This window comes from Carcharhinus amblyrhynchos, chromosome 11 (genome assembly GCF_965287045.1).
Source record: "Carcharhinus amblyrhynchos chromosome 11, sCarAmb.v2.hapA, whole genome shotgun sequence".
NCBI lineage: Eukaryota > Metazoa > Chordata > Chondrichthyes > Carcharhiniformes > Carcharhinidae > Carcharhinus > Carcharhinus amblyrhynchos.
In genome coordinates, this window is record NC_137334.1 from 31,919,438 (window position 1) to 31,947,215 (window position 27,778).

General features: G+C 41.9%; 1 protein-coding gene across 1 annotated transcript in view; it reads left to right on the forward strand.

Annotated features, from left to right (window-relative positions):
* The first annotated feature begins 18,460 nt into the window (after nt 1–18,460).
* The window catches only part of LOC145350009 (signal transducer and activator of transcription 1-alpha/beta-like), a 43,902-nt gene continuing 34,584 nt past the window's right edge, over nt 18,461–27,778 (forward strand). Inside the window, exons 1-4 of the mRNA XM_080198812.1 lie at nt 18,461–18,555; nt 25,240–25,392; nt 25,954–26,098; nt 27,350–27,448. Coding sequence (XP_080054938.1) covers nt 25,265–25,392; nt 25,954–26,098; nt 27,350–27,448 — 372 coding nt within the window. The 5' untranslated portion in view covers nt 18,461–18,555; nt 25,240–25,264. The remainder of the gene's footprint in view (nt 18,556–25,239; nt 25,393–25,953; nt 26,099–27,349; nt 27,449–27,778) is intronic.

Below are 27,778 nucleotides of genomic sequence, written 5' to 3' on the forward strand. Positions count from 1 at the left end.
GTGGGCTCGAGGAGGAGTTCTTGGAATGCTGCCGGGATAGTTTCCTGGAACAGTGCGTGTTGGAGCCGACGAGGGAGAGAGCTATCTTGGATCTCGTGCTATGTAATGAGGCGGGTAGAGTTAGGGACCTTGCGGTGAAGGATCCTCTTGGGGAGAGTGATCATTGTATGGTGGAGTTTCTGGTGCAGATGGAGGAGGAGAAAGTGGGTTCCCAGACACACGTACTTTGTTTGAATAGAGGGGAGTACGGTAGGATGAGAGAAGAATTGGCAAATGTTGACTGGGGGAGCGTGTTGGAGGGAGGGTCTGCTGAGGAGCAGTGGAGGATCTTTAAGGAGATCTTTCTTGGTGCTCAGCGGAAATTTATTCCGATGGTCAAAAAGGACAGTAGGAGGAGAGGTAATAAGCCGTGGATAACGAAGGAGGTGAAGGAAAGTGTTAAATTAAAAGCGGAGGAATTTAGAGTAGCTAAGAGTAGTGGGCGAGAAGAGGATTGGGAGAGGTTTAAATGTCAACAAAGATTGACAAAGAATTTGATAAAGAAGGGTAGGAGAAACTATGAAGCTGGGCTAGCGCTTAATATAAAAAAGGATAGCAAGAGTTTTTATAAATATATAAAAAGGAAGAGGCTGGCTAAGGTGAACGTTGGTCCTTTAGAGGATGAGAAAGGGGACCTAGTGGTAGGGGATGGGGATATGGCTAAGGTATTGAATAACTTTTTTGTTTCTGTCTTCACGGAGGAGGACGTGAATAATTTGCCGGGTGTTAGTGATGGAAAGGTGGTAGGACTGGAGGGTCTTAATGACATTACTGTTACTAGAGAGGCGGTGCTCGACAGACTGGAGGGGCTGACTGTGGACAAGTCCCCAGGACCGGATGGAATGCATCCGAGGGTTCTGAAAGAAATGGCGGAGGTGATAGTGGATGCCTTGGTGGTTATTTTCCAGATGTCGCTGGATTCCGGGGAAGTGCCGGAGGATTGGAAAACGGCTAATGTTACGCCGTTGTTTAAGAAGGGTGCCAGGCAAAAGGCGGGGAATTATAGGCCGGTTAGTTTAACGTCTGTGGTAGGTAAAATGTTAGAATCCGTCATTAAGGAGGAAATTGCGAGGCATCTTGAAGGGAATTGCTTGATAGAGCAGACGCAGCACGGTTTCATTAAAGGGAAGTCGTGTCTGACAAATTTACTGGAGTTCTATGAGGATGTGTCTTGGGCGGTGGATAGAGGAGAGCCGGTGGATGTGGTCTTTCTGGATTTTCAGAAGGCGTATGACAAAGTACCTCACAAGAGGTTATTGCAGAAGGTCGACGGACATGGAGTTGGGGGTAGGGTGTTAGCGTGGATAGAGGATTGGTTGTCAAATAGGAGGCAGAGAGTGGGGGTCAACGGGTGCTATTCGGATTGGCGGGTGGTGACTAGTGGAGTGCCCCAGGGGTCGGTGCTGGGGCCTCAGCTTTTTACCATTTATATAGATGATCTGGAGGAGGGAACCGAGCGTAGGGTGTCGAAATTTGCTGATGACACCAAGATTGGGGGAACGGCAAATTGTGCGGAGGGTGTGGAGAGTCTGCAGAAGGATCTAGATAGGCTGGGCGAATGGGCCAGGAAATGGCAAATGGAATTTAATGTTGGCAAGTGTGAGGTGGTCCACTTTGGTAGGAAGAATGGTAGGAAGGACAATTACTTACGTGGCAAAAAACTGCAGCAGGCGACGGTGCAGTGGGACCTCGGGGTCCTTGTGCATGAGTCGCAAAAACCCAGCTTGCAGGTGCAGCAGGTGGTCAGGAAGGCGAATGGGATGCTGGCCTTCATAGCGAGGGGGATTAAATATAAAAGTAGGGAGGTCTTGCTGCAGCTGTATAGGGCATTGGTGAGGCCGCAGCTGGAGTACTGTGTGCAGTTTTGGGCGCCACACCTGCGCAAAAATATTTTGGCCTTGGAGGGAGTGCAGAGGAGGTTTACTAGGCTGATACCGGAGTTGAGGGGGTTGAGCTATGAGGAGAGGCTGAATAAACTAGGCTTGTACTCGTTAGAGTTTAGAAGAATGAGGGGAGATCTCATTGAGACGTATAAGATGATGAATGGGATGGATAGGATAGAGGTGGAGAGACTCTTTCCGCTCAAAAAAGACAGTAGGACTAGGGGGCACAGCCTCAAGATAAAGGGGGGACGGTTTAGAACGGAGTTGAGGAGGAACTTCTTCACTCAAAGGGTGGTGAATCTCTGGAATTCTCTGCCCGTTGAAGTGGTGGAGGCTGCCTTGCTAAATATTTTTAAGACGCGGGTTGATGGGTTTTTGATAAGAGGGGATTAAGGGTTATGGGGAGAGGGCGGGAAAGTGGAACTGAGCCACGACAGATCAGCCATGATCTTATTGAATGGCGGGGCAGGCTCAGAGGGCTAGATGGCCTACTCCTGCTCCTATTTCTTATGTTCTTATGTTCAACCCTTAAATTTGGAAATGTTCCAATCCTCTATTAATAACTTGTACAGCAAATTCAAGGTAAGACAAAAATAGAAGTGAAATAGAGATACACACACACACACACGCACGCACACACACATACATATATGGGAGGGGTTTCACAATGTCCACCCTTTTACATTCACACAGTAAATGGGGATAATGAAAAAAGAAGAGGGTTCAGAGCACAACCACAGGAAACTACACGTATGGGTTTTACATGCGTGCAGAATTGCGAGATGGGGAGATGGGCTGACTGTAGAAAGCCCCCCCATCTTTCGAGTGTGAGACTTGCATGTCAGGAGAAAGCATGTAGAATGAGTTAGTTTGGAGGCCATGGTTCCAGCAGTTGGCAGGTTTGATGAGTGGCCAAGGTCTTTCTGCTGCCGCTGGCTTGATAGAAGACAGCACAGGCTGTCGCTTGGAGTTTTATTCACTTTGAAATTCAAACAAACTTCCAGAGTTCAGTTGCGACAAACAATATCACAGTACAGCTTGGGGAACGTCATGTGACATACATCCTCGATGTTGGACACAGGATGTATATTCTCAATATTGCAACCTAGGTCTTTAATTGGAGTTTGGATTCCATTTTTGGAAAACGGGTGTCGGGTTAACCTAACTGCCACTCTCTTTGTTGAAACTGTTGCGTTCGGATTGCTAATGCTTTGTCTATTAGCAACATTATGGGAGATTGTGACTTGCACAAGTTTTCCTTTGTGCAGAGTTGGCTGGCACAGACTCCTTGCCCTGTGGCCATTGTTACTTTGAAACTGGTGCAAGGCATCCAGTGAGTGACTGAACCATTTTTAGCTCAGTAATTCGCCATTTTAACAGCATAGAAGAAAAAACCTTTATAAAATGATTTTTTTAAATCTTCCATGTCTCAACTGTGACAGATGTGGCAGCTTCCCTTGAAAGCTGGAACCTTCTGCCACACTGTTATGACAAGTTAGTTGGATCCCTGGCTGTATACCCTGATGTGGAGATGCCGGTGTTGGACTGGCAGCTGGATGGTGCTGTCATCCTTGCCCTCCCTGCTCTGAGGTAATGTCCGCAACCACCTGACCTCCTCTCTCTTTATCTCCTCTCCTCGTTCACTCTGGCTTCTTTATCCTTATTTGTGGCGACATTTTGTGGAGAAGGCTAACATGGATTGTTCACTTAAATTGAATATCCTGAATCCAATTCAAAGATGCCTGACTAGGGAAACAAAATTCATTATTATAAACAAATCCTTTGCTTGTTTATCAAGCGTTAGACCAGACATCTCATTAATTTATTATGACATGCACAAAGTTAACTAAAATTAAAGCTTGTGGAATTGAAGACAAGTTATGCAATGGGCTAGATGATTGCTTTAGCGGTAGAAGAAAATGAATAGGTAATGTAGATAAACACAATATCCAATTTGCACACAGTGGCCATGATTCACTCGAATTGGAACTAAGTGTCCATGCTTCAGGAGTGATTCCCATTGGTGCCGGCAGCGCCTGTCAGGAGGGATTCACCCACATGAACGATACAAATAAACCCATCTCAGGATAACCCGCTGGCCAGTATGGCTTTTCAGAGAGCAGAGCACCATTTTTAAAAGGCATCCCAGTTTCTGTGGTCAGAGACAGATTCCCCTCCCCCACAAGCTGAAATGGTGCCACCCCACCCCTCCCCTCCCCCCTCCACTGTCCCACACCATTGACCAGGGGAGCACCTCCAAAAAGGGACATCCTCCCTCTTACATAAGAACATAAGAAATAGGAGCAGGAGTAGGCCATCTAGCCCTTCGAGCCTGCCTCGCCATTCAATAAGATCATGGCTGATATTGTGAGCAATAGGTAAAGATGCTGTTAACACATATATCTGTACAGCATAGAGAAATAGCTTAAAGTTAGGTAGACTGGATATAGCCAGGCACATTGATAACCCACATTATGGAAACAACTGTGAGTTTAGTCACAAACATAGGACATAAGGTTCGATGCTGCTAACACAGCAATAGTTAGGGATAATAAAAAGACTGCCTGTGGTATGGAGATAACACCAGAGGTGTGATGTGCAGTGAAGCATACACCACATCCTGAAGGAATGTGAGAGGCCCAAGTTACAAAAAGCAAATGGTCTGCAAGATGTGTTGTTTTTACAACTAAGCATAGAAGGGGGGAAAAGGTCACTGAGATAGTCGGGACAGCAGTGATTAAGTTGGCAAAGGATTGATTACCGCCAATCTGAACTGGACATGTAACAGTGTTGGATAAGATGGATGAGTTTACTAATGCACTCTTGTGATAACAGGAGACATGGTTAGATGGGGAGTAGAGGGGATGGGAACTTGGGGCACCTCGAGCCAATAGGGGAATGACAACACATAGATGGGACAGGGACCACCAATTAGGGGAGAACAACACATTGCAAAGCCATTACAATGCTTGTAAAAAAAAAGTATAAAAATGTGCTGCAAATTGATGTAAGGTGTGCCTATTTTGTTGGACACCCGGTCTTGCAAGAACGTTAAATAAAAATCTTGCTCCTTCAGAACTTGACTTGACTAAATTGTTTGACTGTGAGCTGCGTTTCTCACAATCTGAAGTGAATCAGGTCCACTTTCTCCCCATAACCCTTAATTCCCTTGTCTATCAGAAACCTATCTACCCGTGATTTAAATGTATTCACAAGGTAGCCTCCACCACTTCAACGGGCAGAGAATTCCAGAGATTCACCACCCTCTGAGTGAAAAAGTTGCTCCTCAACTTCGTTCTAAACTGCTCCCCCTTATTTTGAGGCTGTGCCCTCTAGTCCTGCTATCCTTTCTAAGCGGGAAGAATCTCTCTACCTCTACCCTATCTAGCCCCTTCATTATCTTATATGTCTCTATAAGATCCCCCCTCAGCCTTCTAAACTCTAACGAGTACAGACCCAGTCTATTCAATCTCTCTTTATAAGCTAACCCCCTCATCTCCGGTATCAGTCTGGTGAACCTTCTGTGCACTCCCTCCTAGGCCAATATATCCTTTCGCAAATTCAGGGACCAATACTGCACACAGTACTCCAGCTGTGGCCTCACCAGTGCCCTATACAGCCGCAGCAAGACCTCCCTACTTTTATATTCCATCCCCCTCGCCATAAAGGCCAGCATCCCATTCGCCTTCCTGATCACCTGCTGCACCTGCAGACTGAATTTTTGCGATTCGTGCACAAGGACCCCCAGGTCCCTCTGCACTGTAGCATGCTGCAGCTTTTCACCCTTTAAATAATAATCCCTCCTATTATTATTTCTACCAAAGTGGATAACCTCACATTTGCTAACATTATACTCCATCTGCCAGGTCCTCGCCCATTCACTTGGCCTATCCAAATCTCTCTGCAGACTTTCCGCGCCCTCCACGCAATTTGCTTTTCCACTCATCTTCGTATCATCAGCAAATTTTGTTACCCTACACTCAGCCCCCTCCTCCAGATCATCTATGTAAATGGTAAACAGTTGAGACCCCAGCACCGATCCCTGCGGCACTCCACTAGTCACCAACTGCCAACCAGAGAAACACCCACTGATTCCAACTCTCTGCTTCCTGTTAGATAACCAATCCTCAATCCACGCTAACACTTTACCCCCAACTCTGTGTATCCTAACCTTCTGCAGCAACCTTTTGTGAGGCACCTTATCGAACAACCTAATTCAACCCAACCTTGCCTCCAACTCATTTAGCCCCATTTCCCCACTCAGACCCCCCCTCAAGCCCCTCCCCCACTCAGTCCTCTCCCCCATACAGCTTCCCTCCTCCCTCAGCCCCTTCCCCCAAAACCCTCCTCAGGCTCCTTTTAGACCATGCACCATGGCAGTGCCAGTGGTGCACTGCCCCCCTGACACCCTGACACTGGTACCCTGGCCTAGTACCTTGGGTTCTAAGAAGGTCAAGGATATGTCCAAATGCCATTTGCCCTTCTGCTGCTGCCAGGATGTCTCCCCCATGTCTCCCTAAGAGTCCTGGGGATTGGGTGGGCTTAAGCTGGGGTTGGCCTCGCCATTCTCTCACGGGATGGGTGTCCCGTGGTTGGACTGCTCTTCTAGCCCTGAAGACCACTCCTGGCATGATGGTTCACCCTCCCTTCAGTTCTGATGAACAGTCAATGGACTTGAAAGAATAACTCTGCTTTACCTCTTAATAGATGCTGACAGAACTGCTGAGTTTTTCCAGTGCTTCCTGTTCTTGTTTCAGATTCCAGCACCTTAGTTTTCCAGCTCACCTGAAAGGCGACTCCATCATGAAGCACTCCTGGAGTACTACTGAAATATTCAGCTAGATCATATACTCAGGCAGTATTATATATTCAGCCATGAACTGAACCCACAACTTTTCGCTCTTGGCAAGAGCACTTACATTTCTCATTTTTTTCTTGTTTCTAATATTAGCAGAACTCGACGATAACAGTACCTTTAAACATCAGAAATATTGACTATGCATAAGGAAGTATAGTAACTTAAATCCATTGGAAACTGCTGAAACAGTTCATTGAAACATTGGGTAAAGCTGTAAAAATAGTCATTGTCTTTAGATATGCAAAGTGACTTTAATAAACAAAAGTGAAACTACAGATGAAGAGCACAGCATCAAGAAATGAAATATGAAATTTAGCGGCAGGGCCAGATAGGAAACAATGCAGTAGATGATTAAAAATGTACGAGGAAAGTAATTAAAAGAAAAGCAATAATGGAACATCTGTGAGACAGAAAATAATGCATAAAAATGAAATGAAGAAGCAAACACTAAAATGTTGGGGCAGATAAAAGCTAAAAAAAGTTTAAAATGAAGAGGAACTGCTTCCTTAAAAATGCACACGCAAAGTAAATGACTGAAGAAAACATATCAGTGGTTCAGTATTTACAATCTCACTGCAATGAAGCAAAAAATGATTTGGCAGTATAGCACTGCAACTGAATTCACTGTATTTGAGCTAAGGGAAATAAGAACATAAGAACATAAGAAATAGGAGCAGGAGTAGGCCATCCAGCCCTTCGAGCCTGCCCCGCCATTCAATAAGATCATGGCTGATCTGTCGTGGCTCAGTTCCACATTCCCGTCCTCTCCCCATAACCCTTAATCCCCTCTCTTATCAAAAACCCATCAACCCGCGTCTTAAAAATATTTAGCGAGGTAGCCTCCACCACTTCAACGGGCAGAGAATTCCAGAGATTCACCACCCTTTGAGTGAAGAAGTTCCTCTTCAACTCCGTTCTAAACTGCCCCCCCTTTATCTTGAGGCTGTGCCCCCTAGTCCTACTATCCTTTCTGAGCGGGAAGAGTCTCTCCACCTCTATCCTATCCATCCCATTCATCATCTTAGACGTCTCAATGAGATCTCCCCTCATTCTTCTAAACTCTAACGAGTACAAGCCTAGTTTATTCAGCCTCTCCTCATAGCTCAATCCCCTCAACTCTGGCATCAGCCTAGTAAACCTCCTCTGCACTCCCTCCAAGGCCAAAATATCCTTGCGTAAGTACGGCGCCCAAAACTGCACACAGTACTCCAGCTGCGGCCTCACCAATGCCCTATACAGCTGCAGCAAGACCTCCCTACTTTTATATTCAATCCCCCTCGCTATGAAGGCCAGCATCCCATTCGCCTTCCTGACCACCTGCTGCACCTGCAAGCTGGGTTTTTGCGACTCATGCACAAGGACCCCGAGGTTCCTCTGCACCGTTGCCTGCTGCAGTTTTTCTCCACGTAAGTAATAATCCTTCCTACCATTATTCCTACCAAACTGGACCACCTCGCACTTGCCAACATTAAATTCCATTTGCCATTTCCTGGCCCATTCGCCCAGCCTATCTAGATCCTTCTGTAGACCCTCCGCACAATTTGCCGTTCCACCAATCTTGGTGTCATCAGCAAATTTCGACACCCTACACTCGGTTCCCTCCTCCAGATCATCTATATAAATGGTAAATAGCTGAGGCCCCAGCACTGACCCCTGGGGCACTCCACTAGTCACCATCCACCAATCCGAATAGCACCCATTGACCCCCACTCTCTGCCTCCTATTTGATAACCAATCCTCTATCCACGCTAACACCCTACCCCCAACTCCATGTCCCCTGACCTTCTGCAATAACCTCTTGTGAGGTACCTTGTCAAACGCCTTCTGAAAATCATAACAAGGGCTCCTGTTCCTCATCATTATTTAATAATTGTTGCTGTAAAGTGTGCATGATTGATTGGCAGGACTGCACTCCATTGATATGTCCGTTCCTCATTTTATCCTGTCCCATCGGCTGTTCACTATAACTTTAAAATTGCCCAAGGGCAATTCAGAATGAATCATGCCAGCAATACTCACACCCCACGAATGATTCGAAAGAAAATGTAACCATATTTTGGACACACGTGGAGAGAATACAGTCAAGAATGTATTTATATATACATGAAATTCCATTGTGCTAGCCACTATAAACAGTGCAAAGCTTAATACACTTCAGCATACAGTTCTATGATTGTCGTCTGCAGGTCAATTAAAGCAAGTGTCAGTCACAAAACAGAAAGCTACTTTTATATTGGATTTCTTTGTATTCAGATTCCTGAAGTCTTGCATCCATGAGTGTCTACATTGTAGCTCTTGTTTTCATGGAAGGCCTTATTGAATACAAAGGTTACAGTTAGCTCAGTTGGCTGGATAAATGGTTTGTGATGCTGAGTGACACCAACAGCATGGGTTGAATTTCTGTACTGGCTAAAGTTATCCACGAAGGCCTTGCCTTCCCAACCTTGCCCCTCACCCGAGGCGTGGTGATCCTCAGGTAAAAATTGGCATCAGCCAGCTCTCCCTCTAAAGGGGAGAGCAGCCAATGGTCCATCGGGGACCACGGTGACTTTACCTTTTATGGATACACCAAGATCCTTGAACCTAATTAAATCAAGGCGAAGATAAAGATAAGTTAGTAAACAACTCCAGTTGCTGAGAATCTGAAAGTGAAACAGAAAGGCGCTGCAAAGATCAAGTAACCAACATTGTTGCTAGTGTTTTTTATTTTTGCTTCTAATATTAAAGCAGCTATTCTACAACTATTGTTTAATATCAAAATTATTGAATAGATATAAGAAATTGTAATAATTTGAAATCATAAGCAACTGCATGTAGTTTGTTTTAAAGATTGGTCTAATCTGTTCAACAATTACCCTTGTCTTTGGTTTGGCAAAGCGACATTAAAACAAAAAGTGGAACAACATCTCATTGTTGTGTGCTGTATGTTTAGTAGATTTCACAAAGAGGTTCTGAGTCTTGTCTGGCTGAACATTAAGTGTTGATTGGTAACACACAACTATGTACATATGCACAGGGTATGTAGCCCAAGCTATGAGCTAACTCTATGCTTGCTTCTACACAGGTCTTTGTCCAGTCCATAACTGACTGCATTCTCATGTGATGTGTCACTTTACACCGTGGGCAGCACTGTTTCTCAGTCCCATATTAACCCTTGTTAATGCTAGATATCTTTATACTTCATGAAACAGCTGAGAAGAAACTGAAACCTAGAAAAACACCAGCTACATTAGAGAGATTAGAAACTATGGAAGCAGGCACTAAAATGGTGGAAGGAAAGGAAAAATGGGAGAAAAGTAAGTGGAAGAGACCAAATAGAACAGAAAAAGAACGTGGGACAACCTGTGTAGTTAATTAGTAGAAAAAATTATCACAGTTTCAATCTTAAAATCGAGTTTTTTTCTGAACTTTATGGTTCCAAAATGCACGTTCACACGTGATGAAAATGTAGATTAATTTACAGCACATATGTCAAACAATATGTGATGCTATCATGTAAACACTAGTAAATGCATGCTGCACAAAATACTCGAGCTTGATTTTTAATTTCATTTTCCTGCAATGTGCAAGTAACATGTGCTCAAGTAACAAGCTGCAGGAATACTTCTTATACAATACCGTACAAATGGGCTGGGATTTTAAACTGAATTGCCATTTGCAAGAGTTTGAATAAAGTTTAATGCTGATGTCAATTAGTTTTTATTTGATAAATAAGAGTATATTAATTTGCTCAATACCAATGGGACACAATGGCCATCATGGTGAGTATTTTTGTCATAATGTGATTTAATATTGTTTAATCGGCCATAGCGGTACTGACAGTTCAGTTAGAAATACACATCTGGAATTTTCTTTGGCTAGCCAGCTTGGATACCAGAAACAGTTCTAACTGGGCTCCACTTTAATGTCTGGAATTATGCATTGTTATCCTTTATATTCAATAGGAATTTTTGAAAACCCTCAAGGATTATAATTTAGTTTTGAATTGAATGTATCTGCCTTGTAAATTGATAATCAGCATAATAAATGGTTCAATATTGAGTCTTCTTTGGCAGTCCCTCAGTGTTGAAGATGACTTGCTTGCAATCCAGGGAGGTTGGTTCTGCAGTGGCTGAATAATTCAATCCTGGAGCCACAGACTCTGTCACAGGTTTGGCAGGCGCTGTCCGTTGAGGTGTGTGGGTGGCACGTTCTGGATTCTCTGCTCTCTTTCTGCTCTTTACGCTTGGCCTCCGTGTGCTCCACCCGTGACACTCAAGGTGATTGGCGCTTTCACAGATTCTTCTCTAGTTTGTGTGTTCTTAGCCCAGCAATTCCCACATAACAATGAGGATGTTTCATTTATTGAGGGAGGTTTACAGAGTGGCCTGTAGCATTTCCTCTGCCCTCCGAGTGTTCCCCTCCATTGCAGAGCTCGGACTGGAACCCTTATTTGGGAGTCTTACGTCAGTCATGCAGACAATGTGGCCCATCCATCATAGCTGGTTGTGCGTAACCAGTGCCTTGGTACTGGGGATATTGGGTTGGGAGGGGACACTCACATTGGTATACCTATCCAGTTGAGTAAATCAAGGTCGGAGCATGATTCATCTTAAAGTTGCTGAGGCACAACTAAAATAATTTTCTTTTACCATTCCTATCAATAGATTCCCAGAGATTTTACAATGTTTGTTAACTATGCAAGTATTTATGGGCTATCATTCAGCCTATCTGTATCTTTATCTTAGTCTTGCACTTGTTTTTCTTTTTTGCAGTGATGTTAAACATTTTTTTTAATGTGTTTTACTAATTTTCTTTCAAGTTACTGCATTGAGTTCCAAATTTTTTTTCAGTTTCAATGTTAAGTTTAAACTCAAAAACCCAGTGAGATTTATATTAGAAGTTAAACTGCTTTGGATCATCTTAATACAAAGGTAATTTTTTAATTTTTTTATCATGATATTGCAGATTTGTAGTATTTTTATGCTCTTATTACATAACTTATTTTGGTTAATTGGAAATTTCAGTTCCTGAGAAACAAATGTGCAAAAAAAATCAGCCAATGGTTTATGAGTAATTACATTAGGATTCACTGTGTGGGTAGATTCCTGTTGTTCACCATTAGCACGAGAAGTTCCTTTTGTGTACATTTATGCCATCTCAATAAATGGTGAAGCACAAAATTCTTCCTCATAAATACAACAAATTGTTCTTTTGGCCAAATATTTTGACTAATAGTTGTTTGCCTTTCATAAAATTACCACAAAAATGGGATGACAATCACAGATCAGAGGATTTCTCTTATGAAGGGTTGACCTACTTAAACTAAGTATTGATAATACTTGAGAACACAAGCACATAAGAAATAGGAGCAGGAATAGACAATATAGCATGCCAACCTTTCTCCATCATTCAGTATGATCATTGCTGATCTTTGGTTTAAACTCTATTTTCCTGCCTGTTGCCATATCCCCTGAGGGACAATAAATATGTTCAATGATGGAGCATTATAATCCTCTGAGGTAGAGAACTCCAAAGTTTCACACCTACCTTTGAGTGAAGAAATTTCTTCTCATCTTGATCCTAAATGATCAGTTCCTTATCCTGAGACTGCCCCCCTCCCATCCCTAAAGTTCTAGATTCCCCAGCAAAGGGAAACAACCTCTCAGTGCTTTCCCTATCGAACCTCTTTAGAATTCTGAATGTTTCAATGAAATCATCTCATTACTCTAAACAGAGAGTCCAGGCCCAATTTACTGACTATCAAACAGATATATTATTCTTGTTCCTTCACCTAAGTCATTAACAACGTTGTGAATAGCCAAGGCCCAACACCGACTCTTGCAGAAATCCATTTGTTCGAGCCTACAAAAATGAAAATACTCCCACCCTGTGCTTCCTGTTCATTAACCAATCTTCTTGCATGTTAGTATATTACCCCCAACTCCATGAGCTCTTATCTTGCATATTACCTTTTGTGTGGCACCTTATTGGATTTATTTTCTTTCCAATTTTCTTAAAAGTCATATTTGGATTGCCAATAAGCCACAAATAGCTACCAGCTAATTTTTTTGGAGAGTATTGCTCTCCAAGAGTCCACTATTTTTATTCTGTATCTCCTTTCCTACAAATCTCTGCTCCCTATCTGCTCCAATTCTGCTATAGTTCATGAACAATCTATTCTATTCTCGGCCTTTTTAACCAGGTGTTTTTCTCCTTTGACTTACTGCTGATGCTGAAAACAGAAACCGAAAACTTAACAGTCTGGCAGCATCTGTGGAGAGAGAAAATAAAATTAACATTTCAAGTCTGTATTATTCTTCGTCAGTGTGCTGAAGAGTCACATGGACTCGAAACATTAACTCTATTGTCTCTCTCCACTGTCTGACCTGCTGAGATTTCCCAACATTTTCTGATTTGTTTAGAATAATATAGTCTAACTCAACAGTATAACCGTAATAGCTGTACCCATCTGAATTTGTTACTTGTATCTCTCACATAGAATCCCTACATTGCAGAAGAGGCCATTCAGCCCATCGAGTCTGCACCAACCCTCTGACAGAGTATCTTACTGAGACACCCCTCCGCCCCCTATCATCCCCTTACCACCCCCCCCCCCACCCCCAAAACTCCACATATTTTGCATGGCTAATTTATCTAATCTACACATCTTGGGACACTAATGGGCAATTTAGCACGGCCAATCCACCTACCATGCACATCTTTAGATTGTGTGGGAGGTAACCCACACAGACATAGGAGAATATGCAAAGTTCATACAGGCAGTCACCCAAAGGTGACATAGATGTCCTTGTTATCTTGGTGATCCAGGATTGAGTGAAGGGTCAGGGAAATGGCGTCTGCTGTGGACCTGTTACAGCGGTAGGCAACCTGTAGTGGATCCAGGTAGTCCGGGAGGCTGGTATTAATTTGTGCCATGATTAACTTTTCAAAGCACTTCATAATGATGGATGTCAGAACCACTAGCCAAGAATCATTAAGGCGCGCTGCTTGGTTTTTCTTAAGTACCGGGACGATGGTTATCTTTTTGAAGCATGTCAGCTACACCTCTCATCAACTTTTACAGATGCACCATAGAAAGCATTCCTTCTGGTTGTATCACAGCTCGGTACGGCTCCTGCTCTGCCCAAGACCGCAAGAAACTACGAAAGGTCGTGAATGTAGCCCAATCCTTCACGGAAACCAGCATCCCATCCACTGACTCTGTCTACACTTCCCACTGTCTCGGCAAAGCAGCCAGCATAATTAAGGACCCCACACACCCCAGACTTTCTCTCTTCCACCTTCTTCCATCTGGAAAAAGATACAAAAGTCTGAGGTCAACTACCAACCGATTCAAGAGCAGCTTCTTCCCTGCTGCTGTCAGACTTTTGAATGGACTTATCTTGCATTAAGTTGATCTTTCTTGACACCCTAGCTATGAGTGTAACACTACATTCTGTACTTGTTTCCTTCTCTATGAATGGTATGTTTTGTTTGTATAGCATGCAAATAATACTTTTCACTGTATGTTAATATATGTGACAATAATAAATCAAATCAAATCAAATCAATTGGAAATGATCCTGGGTCGCTGAAGCTGTGAGACAGCAGTGCTAAGCTTTCTGCCACCATGAACACTTCTCCAAAGCATTCCAAAGTATCCTGAGAAAACTGAGCAAAAGCAGTGACGATTACAAAAGCAAGTTGCTTAAGCTTTTTTATTTATACAGCAACAGTTTGATAGGAATCATTTAGTTCAAACAGTGCAACTTATTTGCAGTTAACAATACAAATTAATGGACATACTACACCCAACCCCCCAACATTTGTGAATTGTCAAGCTTGACTTAAAGAAAATAATTTCCAATGGCCTGCCTTCAAAGAAAAAAAGATGACCTTGCATTATAACTTCCAGTAAAAACCTATTTTTACTCAATACTTGCAGCTCCCTGTGCGAACAACATGAAGGGAGGGAGATATGCAGGACACTGGCTGCCAAGTGAATGGGACCAGGCATCCTCAATGCAGCAAGTATGAAATATTTAGTGATTTACTGAATGACCAACAAATTGCTTATTATCTGCCTTTTGTGTGTGTGTGTGTGTGTGTGTGTGTGTGTGGGGGGGAGGGGGTGGTGGTGGGGAGAATGCAACTTCAATAACTGCTGTATTAACATTTTAACCAACTTCTGTCACAGTGTTTTCTAAGTTTGCTTTTCACACCGAATATTTAAATGCAACCCTTTTCTAAATGTTTTTGGCAAAATTAAACCAAAACCAAAGTCACATTCTACAGAAATTAATGTAATTGCAATGTTAAACCTATTGATTATCTAAATTCCTTTGATAATCTACTGTACACATTGCTAATAGTGTATATTTACAGTATTGTTTTGAGATGGTGTAATGAGAAAAATCAAATTCTATTTCTCAGAAATTACATTAACAGATTTGCAAGGACTCCTTATATTCAGTTGAAATCTGAACAGTTTCTGGAACATTGTTGCCTCTAGCAGAAACTTCCTCACATCGGAGAAAATAGTCAAACTGAGATGACCCCCATGAGGCTCATGGGGAATTGCTGATTATTCTTCCTTTAGGGCTCCTTGAGTATGAGTTCCCCTGGTAACAGGCAGTGGCCTGCCCAGCTGCAACTTTTTGCCTGAGTCTTTTATATGGAAGACCCAGGACAGGATTTGCTAAACTGCAATTTATCTAAAAGACCTTTTATTTGTTTGCATTTCAGTCCCATGGTCCTGATCTACGGGCATCTGGTGCAGAGGGGGTCGGGAAGAAGGAGCACCACCTCCTGAACCTACTCTTACGCGCAGTCAAGCTTGGCATAAACAGGTCCAGACAATGGGCAATCGAAGAGGTCGTCTGACCTGACTGTCTGTCCCTCTACCACCACTACGTTTGCAGCCATTTGTCCCTGGAGAGGGAGCATGCGGTGTCCGCAGGTGCTGAAGTAGAGAAAGGGTTAATGAATTTAATGCATTTTGTACCTAGCATATATCATAAACATAATCCTTCCTCCTGGCTGATCTCCTTAAGCTTATACAGCCCCTGGTATCAGTATAAATTATTTATTCATGTTTTCTTCACTTGTTCATGTCTTTCATTCTTTAACTTTCATTTCCTTAAAGATAGATAGTCAAATATGAATGCTATTTTGCCGACATTGCAAACCTTACCTATTTGTGCTAACTGAACATCATTAAACAGCTGCAGCTGGTAGATTGCGATACCGGCTTTTTAACAGGAAGAGTCCTGCTGGGACAGCCATGACTACCCAAGTAACTTCAAGGATGCCGACGCCGCTGGAAACGTTACGGATTGTGATTGGGCTGAAGATTATGTCATGACTGCAGCTGCCAAATTGGGAGTTTGTGTCATGATCAAAATAGGAAGACCTGCAATCCTAATCGGAATCGGGAGTTTGCGTCATGATTCATACTGGGACTCATGATCTATAAATACACACTTGTATTTGTGTTCAAAGAGAAGCCTGGTAAACACTGTTAGGACCAGGTTTCTCCCAAAAGTTTTTGAAATAAATCTTACTGTATTTTGACTCACTAACAGTCTCAGAGATGTCTTTAACCTACAACAGGTGTCATTAAGGCCTTCCATACTTGTTGGGTACCATAGGGACCCACTTAATCACATTTGGTTTGATGTTCTAAGTTTCCTTTATGCCTTGCTTTTTGTTTTAAGTTGTCCCCCCTTTAAGAAGCTGCCCCTTTTACCTTTATTTGATTTAGTTATCTGATTTGCCAAAAAGATTGACGGGGACTCGTGTGTGTACCCCATGATCATTGGTTTTACTTTGTGAACTGTAATAAATCATATTCCTTTCCAGTTGGACTTCCTAGGTTATGACACAAACGTAAAGTAAAGCTGCCTCAGAATCCATGTTGGATGTGGTGACATATGTGGGCAGGGAAAAGGGAGTCAGCAAATTACTGGGTGGAGGCTTAGTGGGCAGGATATTGTCAATAGCATTGATGTTCTGGCACCAAGACAAACTGTGGGCAAAGCCATTCAGGTTCTAAAAACCATGCTCGACCCTGACTCTGCCAGGTGTACTGAGCTGTCCTGTCTGATCTTACCCCTGATTAGGTGGAATTTTTTATCAGCACATAACATAGAGAGCTCTGCTCTGTGCTATTCCACTCTCAACACATAGATTTTCTCTAATCTCTCGACTTCAATCCAGACACGACCTTGCACTATTACACTCTGCCTCCTGATCTCTGGTCATCCAGTAAAGGTGGGGGGGTTACTGTAGGGACTTTTTTTTTTGGATCTTGCAAAGGTGGACAATCATTCTGGCTCAGTCACTGTGTTGTCTGATAAGTTTATTTGGAGATTCTGGCATTGGACTGGGGTAAACACAGTAAGAAAAGAGAGAACAAAGAAGTCTCACAACCTGTTGGACTTTAATGTGGTGTTGTGAGACTTCTTACTATGTTTACACCAGTCCAACGCCAGCATCTCCACAGCTTGTCTAATAAACCAGGCTCAAGTTGTGCTGAAGAGAGAGCAAGTGGTATCCATGTTTTGGGTCTTCAGTGTTTGGAGTGACGGGCATCATAAGGAATAGCTTGAGACATTAACTTTGTTTAAAGTTTATTTATTAGTGTCACAAGTAGGCTTACATTAATATTGCAATGAAGTTACTGTCAAAGTCCCCTAGTTGCCACTCTCCAGCACCTGTTTGGGTACACTTGAGGAAGAATTTAACCTGGCCAATGCACTTAACCAGCACACCTTTTGGACTGTGGGAGGAAACTGGAGCATCCAGCTGATATTTGAATTAGTAATTTGTTTTCTTGTTGCTCGGATAACCCGTGTCACTATTATAAAACAGGCTTTGACACATACACATGTGCAGTTGGTAGCAAAGACACAAACTTTGCAGCATGAGCATAGGTAGCCCAATCCCTTAAAATGTTGCTCCAAATTTTAAAGCCAGCTTGGCCTTTTGGCTAAGATGAAGCTCAGACCAAGTCCGGGAGCCGGTGTAATGCCTCATCCTGTTAGCTTGGATGTTGTTTGATTGAGCACAAGATGTGATGTATAATACTTGTCAGCTCGGTTCTGGTTTGTCCTTCATGTGGGAAATCTGGATTTCATTGGGTTTTTGATTAGGAATGAAGTACCAAAAGGTAGCAAAAAAATGTTGTTCCATCTTTCAGAAAAACAAGCAGGCAAAAATAATAAATAAAGTCGGAAAACAAAATAAGTATTACAATAAAGGCAAATTATTTATTGATGCTGTTGACAGTTTATTTTGGGGCATTAAGTACATGTGGCTGAGCTCCTGCCTGTATGTTTTAAAGGTGAGTGTTGATGCAAGTGTTCACATTATCAAGCCACCGCTTCCGGCGGCATCTTCACTTTCGATTCTCGCTTTCCTGCCACTTGCCTCCTGTTCCTTACACTGCTACTTCTTGGAAACCACGTGCCGCTCTTCCCGCTGCCTCCCCCCGGCCTGGGCTGGGCTCGGCAGTGCCTCCAGCGGGAGGGAGAGAGAGGCGGGAAGAGCCCCGGGCCCCGCCCCCCCTCTCGGCACGCTGACTGGTCGCTCAGAGGACCCTGCTCTGCGATTGGCTGGGCGGGATGTCAATCAGGCGTGGGGGGGCGGGGTTGCCTCTTTCCCCGCCCCCCCCGCTGCTCCTTCCGCGTTTACATTGCGTGGGGAGCCGCCGGTGGTGCAGATCGTTTCGTTGGCGTCGGAAAGGGTGAAGGTTTGGTGCGGTCCCGCTGGCTCTGGAGCTTCAGTGCTGAGGTTTGGGCTGTTGTCTTCTTTTCACATACGGATGTCTGATTGTGGGTAAAAAGTTACCATGGTTCTAGATGATTTAACCTGAGAATTAACGCTCCTCAGGCAAGGGGTAAGGTTGAGAAGGTGGGCCTTCATGAATAATCTCATGCCGGTATGCCATTTGAGCCGGTGCTGTTGATTGTGGCCATGCAACATGAACTAGCTGTCCAGCCAACTGAGTTAAACTGACCTATACAGAAAATGCTGAAGACATTCAGAGGGCCTGACAGCACCTGTGGTGAGAGGATATGATGTGGAGATGCTCTATTATATGCCCTGTCTGAGGCCAGAACTCTCCATTCACCTGACGAAGGGGCAAACCCCGAAAGCTTGTGAGTTTACTATCAAATAATTTGGTTGGACTTTAACCTCGTGTTATGAGACGTCTTACTGCGAGACGATAGAGCCAGCAACCTGTTTGGGAAAATGTTTAGCGTGGGGGAACTTCTCGTTTTCAGGACCAGATTTTTCAAAATAACTTGCAGGGACGTGTGGAAGTTTTTTAGTTCTGGATAACTTCCTTTTTGCAGAAAGGGGAGAGCCCATGCACAGATCGTGGGAATATTGAAATCAAAGCAAAATTTCACAAAAAGTGCAAGTGTCCAAGTTGGCACCTGTGCAAAGGAAAAGATGGGCTCGTGTTGTGAGGTGAGACTGCTGCGAGTTTGGTTTTACCTGCGTTGCTGAAATGTATGATATGGGCCAAAATAATGAGGAACCAAAATAAAGGCACGCACAAATAAAAAGTTGCTTGCTGTGTTCCTCTGATAATCCTGTAGCCTTTTTAGGATGGCAAAGAGGGGTTGGGGTGATGCAAAGAATTCAAGAATATTTACAACACAGAAGGAGACCATTCAGCCTAGCAGACTCCCTGCAAGAGCAATTCAGTTCATGCCACTCTCTTGTAACCCTGCAATTTCTTTTCCTTCGGGGGCATTTCTGATCATAAGCACACACTGCAACAAGTTTGTTTACCTTTGTTTCTTTTACTAGTCCCTTTAAATTTGTATCCTCTGCTCAACCCTTTTGCCAATGTGAACGGCTTCTCTATACCCACTCTGTCTAGACCCCTTGTTGTTTTGAACATCTCACTTGGATCCCCTCTCACCCTTTGCTAAGGAGAATAACCCCGGTCTCTCCAGTCTAATCATGTAAAATATCCCTGGAACTGTTTTCATGAACTTTTCTTTGGCATCAATCTCTGATAAAAGGATGCAAATGATCCTTTGTGGAATATGGCAAATTAAAGCCTTTGCAAGTCTCTTCTCTTTCTGTTATCTGTATAAATTAAAGTATACTTATTCTACCCTATTATGCTTCATAATTTTTTTTTCATGCTGTTATGGCTGGAGTGCCTTTTGCAGTGCAAACACTGATTATCCAGAAGTACATGCTAGTTTCTAGTTTTGGTACTGTTGTGGCCACCAGTAAGATTTTTCAAAAAAACTTTTAAGAAAAATATATTTTTGTTTAAAGGATTATATATTCATGATGTATTCCAAATAAATGGATTGTTGAGTCTTCGAGATGAATTTTGGGGAAATCTTGGACCATTTTGCAGAGGAGAACACTGACTCTGTCTTGAGCTGTTGCAAGTGAACTTTGAACTTTCATCTTGATTCATTTCATTTTTTTCTAATCCTTCCCTACTGTAGCTGAAATGGCAATGTACAGTGTTTGGAGGGTTTGTGTAAAACGTGGCAAATACTTTCAAAGCCAACAAATCAGGTTTGGTCTAAGGAGAGAATCTGTTATGCCTAGCAGAGGGGTGTGTTAAATATAAGCTGGCATGAAAGTTTGAAGTGAATTTCAGAACTGCAAGTATATACAAAAGTAACTGATAAAGGTTTATTTGTAAGATTTGAATATGTGAAATGGTTTGAGTTTTAACTTTTGTACTGTTTCCACTGGCATTTTATCTACACGTTGACCTATAGTATAATAATTTTAAAATTGTGGAAAGTGGATAAAATATGATATTGATTGTATTTAATGAAAGTACCACTGTGAAGCAGATTACTAGTAGAACAATGTGACGTGATTTATATTCTTTAGTGAGCTGACCTTAATGAGCAACCTATACCGAACTTGGAGAAAAACAGAGAAGAAATTGACATTTCAAATTGAGGATTTCCATTGAAATATGACTATATGGAAACGGGAGTGATAATGCAATTAACATTAGCAGGCAAAGTGTACTGCTTCTGTATGTAAAATCCATAAACTGGCCTTAAAAATAAATGCTGTATTATTTTTTGTAAATTTTGAGTAGCAGTGCTGGGCTGACGGGAAGAATCTTGGCTGTAATGGTCAGTTAAACGGTAGCTTGTAGCTGTGCAAAAGCGACGCAACATGAGTTGGGAATGCAGTTGTTTAGTAGACTGTGCGCCAACAAGTTGAAGTTTAAAAGCAAACTTTTGAGTTCACTGAATTGGTAATTTATTGGTAGTTAAAGACTTGGCAAAGATTAATGCAAATCTGGTTGTATGAATAAATGTATAATAGTACCAATTACATATTTTCGCAAATCCAAGTATTTATGGGAGGCTGGTTGCAAGATGATTTTTAAAATCAATAAGTATTTTATCAAATTTAGCGTCATCCATGTTTCTATTGTTTGCCCTTTTGGCTGAATCACAGGATTTTGGGTTCAAATCCCATGCCTTGACTTGAACACCTTTGTAAAGGCAGACACTTCAGTGCAGTACTGAGGGAGTGCTACACTGTTGTTGATATCTTCTTCTGAAGAGACACTCAACCAAGGCCTGGCCTCCTTCTGAGATGGATGTAAAAGTTCTTATGGTACTATATTTCTGAAGAAGAGCAAGGAATATCCTGATCAATATTTATCTATCAGTCAACATGACAAAAATGATTATCTGGTCATTGTCACTTTCCTGTTTATGGGAGTTTGCTGTGTGACAATTGGCTGCAAGGTTTCCTACACTGCAACAGTGTGGAGATGCCAGCATTGGACTGGGGTCAGCACAGTACAACGTCTCACAACACCAAGTTAAAGTCCATGGACTACTTCAAACGTATTTCGTTGGCTGCAGAGCATTTTGAAATGTCCAGTGATCATGAATTGCACTTTATAAATGCGAACCTTTTTGTCATATTATCTTCAATATGCAAACTATCACTCCCTATGAATAAGGTAGTTTTTTTCTGTACAATTTTTCAGTCAATGGGACTTCAGAAAATTTTCAATGCTGAATTTCTCTTGTATAGGCTCCTCTCAGTTATCTTGAGCTCAAAGAACCGCACATTAAACAATAAACACTATTAGACTGTGGTGTGATATGAATTGAATATTTTGGCTGGGTGACAGTCTTTATTACATAGATTCACTAGACGTAAAAGTCCCAAATTACTTAATGTTTAGTGATTTGTTAGGCCAGTAAGAAAGGATTTCTGTCGATTGGTGGTCCGGAGAGGTAATTATTTTGAGATTGCCTGAGAGAATTAATTTAGGTACTTATTTGGCTAAAGTGGGGCTTACAGACTCAAACCAATTTTATTTTTGGACTTACGGGCAGCAGACTGGGCAACAAGCTCAGGAAGGAACAGTGCTTACTTGTTTGAGTTGTCGATGACGCCACTATTTCTTATCGGTCTTTTCTTGAGGCTTTTCTAGAGCAGGAGAGATATGCATCAAGTGGCCAGATGAGACAGCAAGGCACATCATTAAACAGGAGAACAACATGGAACTTGACCTTGGACTTTCACGCTCTCCTCTCAAGATTCTTGGGCACGCATACCAAAAAAAATCACACTTGCCTAATTACTATTGCGGCTATTAACAAAAATCAAGTTGAATTATGGCACTTATTTTAATGAAAATAATTTTGTAACTATAGGAACATGAAGCTATGTCAGTAAACTGCCTAAAATCCCTAATGTGGACTAAGAACATGTTTCTTGCGGCATTATAACTAGATGCCTGGAGAATTGGTTTACTTTGAAACAAAACATTCCTGTTGTTTGGATCATGGTTGCCCCTGTTCTCTGCACTATTTTTCTTCACTGTGTTGATCAGGAGCTGCAATATTTTAATCCCCCCCGCCCCCCCACCCATCCTTGCCTGTTCTTTCCCTGGTCACAGGTGGGAGTAACTGCAGTCTGCAAAGCTTGAGACTGCATCTGCCAATCCATACAGGAATTGCTTTTTAACAGGTTCCATTTGTTTAGTGTGATCCCACAAGCTTGAGCTAGATGCCTTCACTTTGAAAAGGCACACCTATCTCTGAAAGTGATGTGACTCACATTTTAAAATGCATTCATTCATGTGCTGTGAGCTTTGAGAAGGTGACTGTGAACTGCCTCCTTGAACTCCTGCATTCTTTTTAGTTTAGGTACACTATAGTACCGTTATGGATGGCGTTCCAGGATTTTGGTTCACCAATGATGAAGGAAAGGCAGGAAGATTTGTGACTTACAGGGAAACTTGCAGGTGGTGATGTTCCCATATGCCTGCTGATCTTATTCTTCTGGTTATTTGGGTTTGGAAAGTGCAGCTGAAGACTTGGCAAGACTTGTTGCACTGCATGTTGTGGATGGTGTACTCTGTTGTCACATTGTGCCCATGATGGAAAGTGTGCATATTTAAGTTGCTGGATGGCGTGCTGATCAAGTGGACAAGTGGATGGTGTTGAACTTCTTGTGTACAGCTGTGGACAAGTGGAGTGTAAGCTATCACACTCTTGATTCCTGCCTTGCATGTAGTGAAAAGGTTTTGTGAGGTCAGAAAATGAATGCTACAGAATATTCAGCTTCTGACTTGCTTCTGGAGCACAATGTTTATGTGCCTTGTCCAGTTAGGTTTCTAATCAACAGTTACAATCAAGGTGTTTGATGATGGAAATTCAAGTGAATGTCAGAAGGAGGTCATAAGATATAGAAAAACCAAGCAAGACTGCATGCAAAACGAAGTTCGTAAGCCTTTATCGCACAGGTCAAAGTGTAATCTCTGCTTCGTGATCTTATTCTTGTATTGCTTGCAACGGTGCCTGGAGTATTAACCTTCCATTAAGGTTGACAAACTAAGTGAACACGCAAATAAAATCAAAATGTTGTGAACGTTAGAAACCTGAAATGAAGACAGAAAATGCTGGATAACCTTCGCATTTGTGGAGAGAGAAATAGAGTTAAGTCCATAAGTGTTGTACAATGTCAACTCTGTTTCTTTTTCCGCTGATGCTGTCAAGCCTGTTGAGACTAATCAGTATTTTCTCTTTTTGCTTTGAATTTAAAGGTGCATGGATACCCAAAGCTTGCCGCCTTTTGGTGCATTCTTTGGAATTAGTTTATGTTTAATATTTAAAGAATTGGGCACAAATCACATCTTGCTGTGCTCATTTTCCTGGAGACAGCCAAAGAAAGCAAAAAAGGGTCAGTTTCAAGGAGCCAAGTCCTGTACCTTTAAAGATGGTTGAAATACATCCAACTCTAATTTTCATCCCACAAATAGTAAATGAAATGAATGCTCACTCTATGTCTAATCATTGCTGATGTGGAGATGCCGGCGTTGGACTGGGGTAAACACAGTAAGAAGCCTCACAACACCAGTTAAAGTCCAACCAGTTTATTTGATAGTAAACCCACAGGCGTTCGGAAACGCTGTTCCTTCGTCAGGTGTACGGAAGGAACAGCGTTCCTTTGTTCCTGACGAAGGAATAGCGTTTCCGGAAGCCTGTGGGTTTACTATCAAATAAACTGGTTGGACTTTAACCTGGTGTTGTGAGACTTCTTACTGTAATCATTGACCCATGGGGAATTTCCCACTATTTTTTAAATAGAGAAATGGGATTGGTTTATGTTTATTAAATAGCTCATGATGATGTTGCCTAATCTAAAACATGACCGGGTATTAATGTGTTAGCCAAGGTAATTTCTTTGTGTTTTGAAGCATGACTTGAACCCAGAAACTGCTAAACTGTAGATGACATCCTGACATATGCTGTTCTGATACTACTAAAGATTCATTCATGTGTTGTTTAGATCCAAGTGTAGTTACCCTTATATATCTATTGTATAATTAATTCATTATTGCAGAAATTTATAAGACGGATGTTTAATTGAAGAAAAAATATACAGTCCGTTTACTGTTTTGAGTTCACTAGCCTACTGGGGGCAATATCCAGATTTCCTCCAATGCAATGGTTTATTGCAGAGAAACCTATCAAGATTCAATATTTTGCAGCCCTATGATATAGTAGGAGTTGGGGACTCTGCATGGATTGAGAGATTTGCTGACATTTGTAGTTAACATGCATGACGATGAAAAATGGAAGTGTTGATTTGTGGCGACAGTAAAGGTTTGGTGAAATGGAAGTGGTCATTCTCAATCCAGATTCTAGTAGGTGTAGTCCGCAGCACAACAGCTCCATATTTAATGCTAATTGACAATTCCGTTCACTCATATGTCACAAAGATACTTTGTAAATAAAAATGTAACATGAAATTGAGGAGTCTTTGTAACATTTAACGTGCTAATCACTGTGCTGCCATGCCACCCCTATGGGAATGGGAGGAACAGAGGGTGGTAGGGCCAGCAGGGGCTGAGACTATGTAGGGATAATTTTTCTTAATTTGAAGTATGGTTATTATAAAATATTCCAAATGTATTTTTCTTTAAATTTCATGTAGGTGACTCATACACACATTCTGCAGAATGTCACAGTGGTACCAGCTACAACAGTTAGACTCCAAATTCCTTGAGCAAGTTGATCAGCTCTATGATGACAACTTTCCAATGGAGATCAGGCAGTACCTTGGACAGTGGCTGGAGACTAAAGACTGGTAAGAATACTTCAATTCCAATTCAAAAAGCTGATTAAAGGTTAGAATCATCATACAGAAAGAGGCCATCTGACCCATTGAGCCTGCACCAACAACAGTCCCACCCAGGCCCTATCTTCATAATCCCCCATATTTACCCTGCTAATCTCCCTGACGGGAAGGAAACCCACGCAGACACAGGGAGAATGTGCAAACTCCACACAGTTACCTGAGGCCAGAATTGAACCCAGGTCTCTGGCGCTGTAAGGCAGCACTGCTAACCACTGTGCCACCCACACTGCCACCACCATGTTGCCTTAAAGCAGAAATGTTGGGGGTTGGTGAAAGAGGAATGAAGTTAGTTTTGGCATGTGCAAAATGTGTGAAAGCAAATCGCCCAATTCACATTCTGCACATTTCTTTTGATGGGCACTGGACTCTGGAGTTGTTAACATCATTTTTCTTTTGATTTGCTATTTTTGTGTTTTTACTGAAGAACAATTTCAATCCCTTCAGTTGTATCTCTCTACTTTTTCACAGGCTGAGCTAATTGATTTATCACTTACTGTTTTATGTTGTCAGGGAACACGCTGCCACAAATGATTCAATGGCCACAGTCCTGTTTCATGAGCTGCTGGTGCAGTTGGATGACCAATACAGTCGATTTTCCTTGGAGAACAACTTTTTGCTTCAGCACAACATCAGAAAAATCAAACGCAACCTGCAGGTATGGATTGGAGCTTCTATGTGCTGCTCATTATCCAACTTACAAACAGCAATTATGTGAGTGCCTGAGTGACCAATTTCCTAACTCAGCTGCTTAAAATAGATTTTACAACAGCATTGCAGCAAAGACAAATTAGCCTCCAATGTAAAATTGATTGGCTCAATTTCAAATTCTATGCTTGCAAATTATTCTGTTTTCCAATGTTGTGCCGCTGTTTTTGTAGTACAACAAGGATGAACATTATTAAAATAGTTCAATGGCAAAATAACATCTCATTGCATAAATTAGCTTGTAAGAAGTCTTGCACACCAGGTTAAAGTCCAACAGGATTATTTGGTAGCAAAAGCCACTAGCTTTCAGAGCACATGCTGCCCCTTCATCAGGTGAGTGGCTTTTACTACCAAATAAACCTGTTGGACTTTAACCTGGTGTTGTGAGACTTTGTACTGTGTTTACACCAGTCCAACGCCGGCATCTCCACATTATAGTAACATTTACTGGAGAATAAATCGAACGAATAATGAAAAAATTAAATAAGCCCAGGTATTTTGCAGTTTGCTCATTTGGCTCATTTATATTAATTGATTTGCTTGATATTGTTTCTAAAACAAACTGAAACACATTTTAGGTTGATAAGCCAATTTTACATTACATAATATATATGAAATTGTGGGGATATTATGATGAAAACCAATCTCAGGGAGACTTTAACATAATTACTGTTTGTAAGTTAGATAGTGAGCAGCCCGAAGATGTGCAGGTTATGTGGATTGGCTGTACTAAATTGCCACTTAGTGTCCAGTGATGTGTAGGTTAGGTAGATTAACTATGGTAAATGCACAGGGTTACAGGTATAGGGATAGAGGGGAGGGCCAGGGGAGGATGAACTTTCATAGAATTGGTGCAGATTTGATGGGCCAAATGGCTCCTCTGCACTGTAAGGATTCTGTCTCTCTATAAAAGAACATGTGGGTGCACAACATAAGGAAACTTCTTTTAAAGGAGAAAATTTTTATGCAGGGCGACCTGTCGATTTTAATGCAATAAACTTTTCTGAGTAAATATACTATTCCAATAAATGCCTGAATGTATAATTTGGTGTTGATAATAATGGTATGTTTCCATTTGCAAAGCACATAGTGATTGACTTGATTAAAAATTGCAGGTAAATTACCTCTAGTAGGTTTGATTAAATTTTACCTTCTGTATAAACACATATCAAGTATATTGGAGCTATCCTTTTTTGTTTAGGTTTTCTTCCAGGAAGAGCCTATTCTGATGGCACTGACTATATCTAACTGCCTGAAAGAAGAAAAGAAAATCTTGGAAAATGCCCTGAAAGCTGAACAGGTAATTCTTAATTCAACATATTTCAATTTTGCCTAAAACAGCATTTTTTTTCATGTTCAGTGCTTTAAAACAATTGAAGTGAATGATCCTGCTCATTATGACCTAAAGCTAGTAATGAATTGCAGTAATTCATATTGAAAACGTTTTTCATTTTGCTTCCCATTATCTGTTCATAAGAACAGGAAATGCAATTGTGTGTTTGAGTCAGTCAAGAATAGGAACAACTTTGAAATGAGCCCCTCTCAGCTCTGCTATAACGGCCAAAGAAGAAGACCCAATCCTTGGGCAAAAAAAAGGCTGCTGGTTTCATTGAAGCAGTCACGGGTTATT